Source organism: Lipotes vexillifer, unplaced genomic scaffold (assembly GCF_000442215.2).
Source record: "Lipotes vexillifer unplaced genomic scaffold, Lipotes_vexillifer_v1.1 scaffold1094, whole genome shotgun sequence".
Classification (NCBI taxonomy): domain Eukaryota; kingdom Metazoa; phylum Chordata; class Mammalia; order Artiodactyla; family Lipotidae; genus Lipotes; species Lipotes vexillifer.
Genome location: NW_006792775.1, coordinates 924,381 through 933,991, shown reverse-complemented (window position 1 = coordinate 933,991; position 9,611 = coordinate 924,381). Strand labels below are relative to the sequence as shown.

At 60.6% G+C, this 9,611-nt stretch overlaps 1 protein-coding gene across 1 annotated transcript in view; it reads left to right on the top strand.

Annotated features, from left to right (window-relative positions):
* The window catches only part of TOLLIP (toll interacting protein), an 18,671-nt gene extending 15,129 nt beyond the window's left edge, over window positions 1-3,542 (top strand). Inside the window, exons 5-6 of the mRNA XM_007465938.1 lie at window positions 256-346; window positions 3,186-3,542. Coding sequence (XP_007466000.1) covers window positions 256-346; window positions 3,186-3,397 — 303 coding nt within the window. The 3' untranslated portion in view covers window positions 3,398-3,542. The remainder of the gene's footprint in view (window positions 1-255; window positions 347-3,185) is intronic.
* The last annotated feature ends 6,069 nt before the right edge of the window (window positions 3,543-9,611 follow it).

Below are 9,611 nucleotides of genomic sequence, written 5' to 3'. Positions count from 1 at the left end.
TTCAGCAGGTCTGATGACACCTTCTACCCGAGTCCTCTGGCAGAGGAGCCTTTGGGGTGTCAGTGTGGGCAGGGACTTGATGATGCTGGACGGGGCGCAGGGCCTGGCTGGACCCGCCTCGATCCTGGGCCCAGTGACTGGGCTCCAGGCCCTGCGCTGTCCCTCCCAGGACGCTTTTGGCGAGGCTGGGAGTGACGAGGTTCGGATGTGTGCTGTGTTCTTCTCTGACCCCTGATTGTCTTTGGTGTGTTTCAGTCGCTGCCGGCTGCCGTGATGATGCCGCCTCAGCCCGTGGTCCTGATGCCCACTGTGTACCGGCAGGGCGTCGGCTACGTGCCCATCACAGGTGTGTCCTGCTTCTCCCCCCAAGGCGCATGCCCTTGGGTGTTCGAGCAGCGGGGAGGCGCGTGGGGGTTCGGGGTGTGGGCTAGAGGCTGGGCCTGGTCTTCAAGGGATGCCCGGAGAGCTTCCCAAAACCAGGGGTCCGCTGTTACGTTTGAATGTTACATGCACGTGTAGGAAATAGGGTTTGTTTTTTCTCTGTCGGCACAGAGAAGGTGAGTTGAAATTTATGGAGATGTTGAAATGTGATTTCTAAGCGTTTTCAATCACCGCAGCACAAGATCACTGTCTGTTGGGTGGATGGACCCCGGGCTCCAGCGTTGCTGTTTCTCTCCCATCTTTTTACCTTTATGAGGTACTTACCTTACACTCTCGTAACCTTTCTGAATGCGTGGTTCGCACAGCACAGCAAAGTCAAGTTGGACTGTGGCTCTTCTGCCTTTGGATTTTTGAGCCTTTACGTCAGCCTGTGATCAGCTCCCACCCTGGGCCGTGACGGGTCCTGGGCTCAGCTCGCCCCCCGCGTGAGCCACCATAAAACCGGGCGGTGCATGGGCGGCGGGAGGCTCGGGGCACCGGAGAGACCAAGTGACGCCGAGGATGCCATGTGCACGGTAGTGGCCGCGTCCCCGAAATCCTCTAAACTCCATCCAGAGCGAGGTGAAGACTGTGGGGCCCCGAGTTAACTGCCCTATAGGACCGCCCGCCTCCCACGTTACAACCCAAGACCCTCCTGGCGGAAGGGGCCTAAGGAGAGCCAGGGTGCCCCCTAAAGTTTGTCTCCACTGTTCCCAGAAGTGTCAGAAATGCAGGTGATGGGGGTGTGGCCTGGACGCGAACCAGGCCAGGGCGGACGGCGGGGGGCTCATGGAATGAAGCTGTCAGCCATCCCCAGTCCCAGGTTCCCTTTCGCTCCTCCCCGTTTCTGAAAGGCAGTGGGCAAGCACCTTCCTGGGCTCATGGAACGACCTGGGGGCCCTGGCCTCACCGGGTTTGAGTGCCCACCTGGGACCCAAGCGACCTCTCGCCTCTCAGGACGGCCAGGACTAAAGGATGGTGGGCAGGGGGTGTGGGCAGGTGCTCGGCCCGGCTGGCCCAGGAGGGACTCGGAGGGGCTGGGCTCCGCTGCTGCCTTGGGAGCACATCCCGTTCCCTCCGTCCCTGGAGGCGGCCGTGTGTGTCCAGTGCAGCCTCGGTCGCGCACCTGCAGCCGATGCCACCTCGTCTCTACACTTGTCGGCCCTCCTGCCAGTTTTGGTTTGGACAGCGTTGAGCCGCCTTAGGATCTTCTGACTTCAGACAGGAAAGGAAATCATGTCCTAAACTTCTCAGTCCAGCGCTCCCAGCCTGGTTGGGCAGATTGTTTGTGCTTTTGAGTTTATAAGAACTAATTATTTTATTTTATTTTATTTTATTTTATTTTTAAAATTTATTTATTTATTTTTGGCTGCATTGGGTCTTCGTTGCTACATGCAGGCTTTCTCTAGTTGCAGCGGGCGGGGGCTACTCTTGGTTGTGGTGCGTGGGCTTCTCATTGTGGTGGCTTCTCTTGTTGTGGAGCATGGGCTCTAGGCATGCGGGCTTCAGTAGTTGTGGCCCCCGGGATCAATAGTTGTGGCGCACAGGCTTAGCTGCCCCGCAGCATGTGGGATCTTAGTTCTCGACCAGGGCCCGAATCCACGTCTCCTGCATTGCCAAGCGCATTCTTTTTTTTTAATTAATTAATTTATGGCTGAGTTGGGTCTTTGTTGCTGTGCACGGCCTTCAGTAGTTGTGGCTCGCAGGCTGTAGAGCGCAGGCTCAGTAGTTGTGGCGCACGGGCTTAGTTGCTCCGAGGCACATGGGATCTTCCCGGACCAGGGCTCGAACCCGTGTCCCCTGCATTGGCAGGTGGATTCTTAACCACTGCGCCACCAGGGAAGCCCTGCAAGCAGATTCTTAACCAGTGCGCCACCAGGGAAGTCCCAGAACTAATGATTTTAAATCCCTTTCTACTTTTCAGAGAGGTGTTTGACTAGGCTCTGCACTCGGTTAGGCGTGGAGTCTCTGTTAACACTTTCCTTCCTTACGTTTGTCTGGGTTCCGCCATGAGACCATCTCAGGACAAGGAGTCAAAGCTTTGTCTTGGGGTCCGGTGGCACCAGGTGCTCAGACTGAACCTTCCAGCAGTTGAGATGCCATGAGGTTCTCAGTTATCACTTGTGTCTAACAAGGGAGTGAGGGGACGTGGCTGGTGTGAGGGAGCGATACCAGGAGCCCCATGTGTAGCTGGTGGGGCTGGGCGTCCAGGGCCCCAGGGCCTCTGCTCGAGCGCATAGGCCCCAGCGCGGCAGTGCTCGTGAGCGCCTCGCCTCGTGGGTTGTCTGCTGTCACGGGGAAGGCTGGGCACGCGCTGGGCACGTGCTGGGCGAGTTTTCTTTTCTCGTCAGTGTCTGATTGTGATGTGAGTACCAAGCTGGGAAAGTCTGTTCTGGAATGTGTGACAGAGGAAACGGCCTGAAATTCTCAGGTGTTGGGGCAAGGGAGCGTAGACTGTGTTAACTGTTTCATTCTCAGGTGGAGGGAACTGTTTCGTGGCCTTTGATGGATGAGAATTGACCCCTGTGGTGTAAATGCACACGTTCTTAGGCCTGTTTTTGCCCCTGCCACCCCCGCTGTGAAGTGGGCTCATGTGAGATGCCGGGGACTGAGTGGTGGGGGGCTGCTTGCCCCTGGTTTCTCACAAGTGTCTGGCCAGTTTCTAAGGTCAGGATGGGAGACGAGACCTGGGGGGCCGCCCCCTGGGGTGGCTAGCCCGCGTGTCGGAGGTGCTGCTTTCCCTGACCCCTGTCTCCTGCTCGCAGGGATGCCCGCCGTGTGCAGCCCCGGCATGGTGCCTGTGGCCCTGCCCCCAGCCGTGAGCGCCCAGCCCCGCTGTAGCGAGGAGGACCTGAAGGCCATCCAGGACATGTTCCCCAACATGGACCGGGAGGTGATCCGCTCTGTGCTGGAGGCCCAGCGGGGCAGCAAGGATGCGGCCATCAACTCCCTGCTGCAGATGGGCGAGGAGTCCTAGATGTGCCCCCGCTGCCAGCCCGCCTGCCCGCCTGCCCGCCCAGCTCCCAGGAGTACCGTCCCCAGCAGATCCCCGTGAACGCGCCCTGCGTAGCCCCTTCCTCGGACGTCTGTGTAGCCCAGTCCACGCCCCTGTTCGGGATGCATGTGGTTTTCGGTTCCTGCAGCCGTTCTCGACATGGTCGGGGCGGGTGAGGGGCCTCTCCCGCATTGGTCGGAGGGCCGTGTCCCGTGTGCGCGCCCACCTTCCCACCGTCCCAGGAGGCTCTCCTGGGAGCAGCTGCCCCCACCAGGGCCTTCGTGCCAAGCCTTCTCTGGTTTGATTGGTGGCCTGCGGTGACGCGACCTGATCGGGTAGGCCCATTAACGCAAGGCACACAGAACCCACTGACAGGGGGTTTGGGGTCACTTAGAAGTTTCAGCTGCAAATTTATCTCCTCCCCTTGGTGGTGTTCGTGGGCTGCTCACCCCCGTCCGGCCTCGGCTGCAGAGCTCGGCCTGAGTGCAGAGCAGCCAAGTCTGGGCGTGGCGTCGGGAGCCCTGGCCCGGGCCCCGGGCCCTCAGTCTCTCCTGCTCTCTCACCCGCCTCTGTGTGATGCTGTCCCGAAGGGTCACCGCTCCTCCCCGGGATGCACTCTGGCAACAGAACTAAAATTGGGGATGTAAGAAACAGATTCAGTCTTTGTATTTGCTTATCAAAGGGCATTTAGGAACTCCTGGCTTTTACTGCCGATGTTAATTTAGGGAGACTAGGTTGGGCCCAGGCCTGTGGATCAGTTTGGGCGACAGAGAGGGCAGTCTGGTGACCATCAGTGCTGGCAGGTCTTCCCAAGAGGCAGGAGGCACCCTGCTGTGTGGTTGGCACCCTGGCCCTGGCTCCGGCCACGGACAGAGAGGACGGGGACAGGCTGGGTGATGCCCTGTGGAAATCAGAAATCTGAATGGTGTCTCCGAAGTGACGCACTGTGCTGTGGTCGCTGCGGTCCGCAGTAAGTCGCGGTCACCGCTCTGTCTTTGGAGTCATTGCCCAGCCTTTGGACATAGAGGTGGATCCCAACCATGTGGACGTCAGTGGAAGGCCAGCCTGAGGAAGTTAGGAGGACTCAGGCGGCAGCCCTTGCCTCCATGTAGGTTAAGTGCGGTGCCACTTTCTGTCTCCCCTGGGTGTGCACGGTGGCCCCGGCTCGGGGAGACCTGCGTTGGTTGGTGGGTTCGGACCACTTGTGCCTTTGCCGCAGGCTCTTATCAGATGCTTGAGAGCGATGGTTCCTCGGCTGCAGCCCTAGACTGTTGGGCGGTGACCTGACCACACTCAGCGCAGCTCCACACAGGCCAGGCCCCCAGCCCCAGGTGACCCCGCGCTGCCCCAGCCGCCCCGCCCGAGCCTCCGTTTACGGGAGTCTTAGCTTCAGGGCGGCTCCAGACCTGGCAGCTCTCATGGTCCTTTTTCATGGAGGCTGCTTCTTTAGTAGGTCAGAGGAAGGTTATGCCCTGTGAGGCCTTTGTTAAGTCGGACGCCCTTCCTGCCTCGACTGGCCCTTCCTGCCTCGGCTTCGCGTTCATGTCCGCCCTCACCATCCAGGCAGCCCCTGGGGGTGGGGTGGGGGCCGTCTGGCTCGGGCGCCCGTGGCTGCTGGGCCCGGGGCCAGGGCACCGTGCAGCTGGCTGCTGCTCTGTGCTGGTGAGGAGAGAGGTGTTTCTAGCAGGCCTGCCCTCCCTCCCATTTCGGGCGCCCCGCCGGGTGTTGGCAGAAACGGTCCTCAGAGCTTTGCGTTTCTGATCATTCTGTTGGGGTCCAGGGTCCACATTCCTCCTTGATTGTAAGATATGTTTTTACTTTTCAGCCTTCTAATTTAATAAATGGTCTGTGTAAAATAGAGAAGTCAGGCTCTCCAAGGAGAGTTTACCATTTTTGTTCTGTTTTAACTCGGCTCGTAACAAGCAGGTTGACAGCAGTCACAATAAACTCACCAGCAAACTAGTTACAGGACTTGTGAGTGAAGGCAGAGAAGGACACAGGCTGGATTCTGACTGGGAGCCTGAACTATTTCCGTGCACCGTGGGTTTGGTTTTCTGGTTGGGTTGAGGACAGGCCCCAGGCGCTGTCCTTTTCTCCTGGTTCCCGAAGCACCGGCCTCTCGCTCCTTTGTTGTCCTGTTTGTAATTCTTCTCCAGGCCGTCCCGACCCGGGAGTAGGAACCAAACATGGGCCACAATGTGTCTCCCCTTCTAAGAGGGCCCACGACGCCTGCCTCGGAGCCAGACCTCGAGTGCAGGGTCCTGCTCGGGTGCTGGGCCCCGTGGCCCTGGAACACACCGGGGTGGGGCTGGCCCAGCCCTGAGTCAGGGGAGGAGGGAGGGGACCCACTGCCTTCGGGTACGCCCCCCCCCCCCGCCCCCGTTATCCCCTGACAGTTTTCTCAGGTGCCCTCCTGCCCAGGGTCAGTGTCACAGTGAGAGCTTGTGCCCAAGGCTGAGAGGAGTTGTGTGTGGGCGGGGCCCGGGCACCAGGGACACGATGCAGAGGGTAGGGTACGCTCAGCGCTCGTGTGTCCCGGATGCTCGGCCCTGCCTGTGGGGCGTGAGCCGCCGGGAGGCGCGGCCTTGGCTCGCTGAAGTGCTGGCTGAGGAGGGGACTCGGCCCACAGAGGGAGGGGGAGCCCCTCCCCACTGCGGGCCCACGTCTACACCACCTGCAGCCCGGGAGCTCCAGGTGAGAAAGCCGCTTGGTGGAAGCAGCAGCACGTTGTTTCTGGAGGAGCCAGTGTCGGTCCTGGGGCGCCGGCTCAGACGCAGGTGAGCGGGACCCCGCCCATCCCAGCCGCCAGCCTCCCCTGGAGCAGCACGTGATGACCTGCAGTGTCGAGGAAACAGAATAAAATGCAAAGGCCAAGAGAGTTTAAAATACCCACACAGAAATGGCGAAGAGCAGATAGAACTGTTGGAAACGCAGATGCAGTCATTGCAGTTGACCCCTTGGTGGGCAGGCTTTTGGCAGATTGGACGTTGCTGAGGGATGGTGGTCCAGCGGGGGCTGAAGAAACCCACTGCACGCGGGGCCCAGAGGAGGTGGGGGGATGGTTGGTGCCTCCGGTCGGGAATCCCGTGAACCCCAGGGAACACGAGGTAGATGTGCATCGAGTGTGTGAAACAGGCCTGAAACTGCCGAGCTGGGTGTGGGCAGGGGTGTTACTTTGGGGTCGGCTGGTGGAGCTGGGGACAGGGGACAAGGACGTTACCCAGGTATGCGGCCTGCCCACGTCTCAGGGGCCCGCCAGTCCTCGCGTGGATGTCCATCTGCAGCCGAGTGCGGGCTGGGTGTGCGGGCGCCGGGCAGTGGGTACCGGGCAGTGGTGGTGGCGGCAACACTTTCATCTTTCACGTCGGAGGTCAGAGATGGCCCTCCTCTCGGCCAGCCCATCCCAGACGGCAGAGGAATGAGTGGCGTTCTGCCGGCGTCCATCCCAGTTACACGTTCCAGGGCTGGGGAAATGACCAGTGGGTAGCTGAGTGGCCCCATAAGCCCCAGTTTTAAAGGAGCCTTGGCGTTGCTTTGGGCCCCTGCGGTCAGTGGTGCCCCCTCTGCCCTGGGGGTGAATGCCGTGAGCTCCTCTGGGAGGTGGTAGGGACCACCGCCCTGTCCAGTTGCCCTGGTGCCTTGGGGCTCTCCCGAGGGAGCCCAGCCTCTCCGCCAGCCGATGGTTCTTGTCTGAGGACCGAGCAGGTCTGGACCTTGGGGGAGGGACCGTGGCCTCCGTGAGGAGGCTGACAGCTGTCTGTGCTGTCACTTGGTTCTCTTCTGAGTCCACGGGCTGTCAGCGGCCCGTCCAGCTTGCCCCCATCACCGCAGGTAGCCACTGCTCAGGGTGTCCGGTTGCCTCTGACCCCTCTGCTCCTGTGGGGCCTCAGCCCCCACCCCATCACCCTGCTGCTGGGGAGCCAGCCCCGTAACAGCATCTGCTGTCTTCAGCCGCACTGCAGGGGTCACCCGTGCTGGTTCTCGGCTGTGCAGGTGCCCTCACCTGTGCAGTGTCCCCGGGGCCCTGCTTAGCCTCCACATCCCTTAGCCACTGCGAGGGCCCTTCTGGGCTCTCCACCCAACATGGACCGTGGTCGGTTCCGAATTTCCAAGAGCCCGCCCGGCAGCGTGGCGAATGTGCTCCTAGGGCATTTGCTCCTGGGCCACAGCCAGCCCCCCGACGGGGTCCAGAGCTTGTCAGGCCCCGAGATGCTTTCCCAGTGCCTGCAGCTGCAGTGGGCCCATGCCGTCCCAGCCTCCACGCTGACACCCCGCTCAGTCATGGGCAGCGAGGAGTGGGCTGGCCCTGCAGCCATGGGGGCTCCGAGGATGGCCATCGCGGGTCCAGGCTCCCTTCCTCTCGGGGCTTCCTTGGGGTGGCAGGTGCTGCTGCCTTTACATTGAGCTCTGGGCCCGGTGCTCAGGCCCCCCCCCTCAGGCTGCAGGATGACTGCTTGTCCCCAGCCGGCCCAGGAGGCCCCTCACTTCCCACCAGGAAGTCTGGAGACTCTAATGGGTGGGCCGAGCACCCTGGCAGCGGCTCTGGTCCTTCGTCTGGGTTCCCACGTCTCCTGAGTGCTAGGGAGACGGCACAAGGCCTGGATCCTCACCCACGTCCCGGCCAGCCCTGCAAAGGGAAGACCCAGGACCCAGGAGCTCAGGGAGGCCTCCTGCTGAGCCTCCCGTCCCCCTGCAAGGCTCCTGACCTCCACCTGCTCCCCATGGCTAGTGGGGCAGCTTCCCAGCCTCTCTGGCAACTCCCCGCCCTCCCCACACCCAGCCCCCTCTCGATTGGGTCATCCAGATGCACCAGTTCCCTTTCCTCTGCTTGGTCTCCATCCTGCTGGGATGCTGGGCGGTCAAGCACGGGCTTCTGCCCGCACAGCAGGGCTCGGTCAGCACTTGTTGGACGAATGCAGGAGGGATTCTGAGCTCGGCCAGTCCCCCTCCCCGCCATGGCCCCAAGGGTGGCAGGACCTCCCTGGGCTGGGCTTCCGGGTTCACGGGGCTCCCAGAGCGCACAGAGTCTGGTCCTTCAGGGCCGTCTTCCCTGTGCTGACAGGGAGAGCGATTTATTATCGTTACCTCTTCCATTTTTATTTTCGGAAGTAATGTTCAGAACATCCCTTGGAACTGTTGATTTCTGAAAAGCAAACTTTGTGGAAGCAAAGGTTGCAGCCCAGTTTGATGTTTGACTTGTTCTGGAGTCAAAGCCCCGCGTCCAGGGCTGTAGTCCCCTAGCGCTCAGCGACGCTGTGTCCCCATCACCCCGAGGGCGGAGGGCGGGAGACAAGCCAGCGCAGCGAAGCAGAGCCTGGTGCTGCTTGGGATGAGCGTGCCAATGGTGGTTTTGCTTGAAAGTTTTCTGTGCTAACAAGTCAGTCTAGTGAGAAACACGCGGTTCCCTGAGCGCAGGTGTCACTGTGAAACGCATTAAACCCAGTGATAACAAAACGTTCATTCAGTAATTTGTAACGTTGTCACTAAGGTAATTATCTTCAGTGTCTATTAACTGTTAGGTACTGCTGAGATGAAAGCAATAAACCTCATTTAGGACAAAATGGAAAAGTGAAAAATTACAAAAATCGCAGTGCAAGGGATATTAACTCAGCATGGAAGAGCTGTTTTCTTTCTGACATACAGCTGGCCTGCTGTTTTTTCTGTGGACATCCGGGCAGGATGGACAGAGTGTGTGGACTTCACACCAGCGCAGGGAGACGCGTCCGGCGCTGGCCGAGGGTCGTCCTGGAGGAGGGCCCGGCTGGGGCCTTGGTCTGGGAGGGGCTCTACTGAGCTGGAGCTGTGGACGGACCGCTCGGCGGCCAGGCTGAGCCCTGGGCTTGTGGGCGGGAGCTCTGACCCCCACAGAGCTCCGTGCCCCCTGCTTCCACAGCTCTGCTCTCAGGCCCCAGACAGGCTGGGAAACCAGTGTGGCTTGGGTTCAGCGAGGGAGCAGATTGGAGGGTGAGTGAGGACGTGACCCCAGCGTACCCGGACAGCAGGAAGATCCGTGCCAGGCGCCCTCCACACCCCTCCTAGGATGGAGCTAGGATGAGTTGTCTCGTAAAGAGCACTGGTGGAGTTCTGGAAACGTCTGGGACCTGCCCGGGCCCCACGCCCTCGGCCCTTCACGAATCGCACAGGAGCTGCCCCCGATGAGCCTGGCAGCAGAGCTGGGTCCACCCAAGCTGCAGAA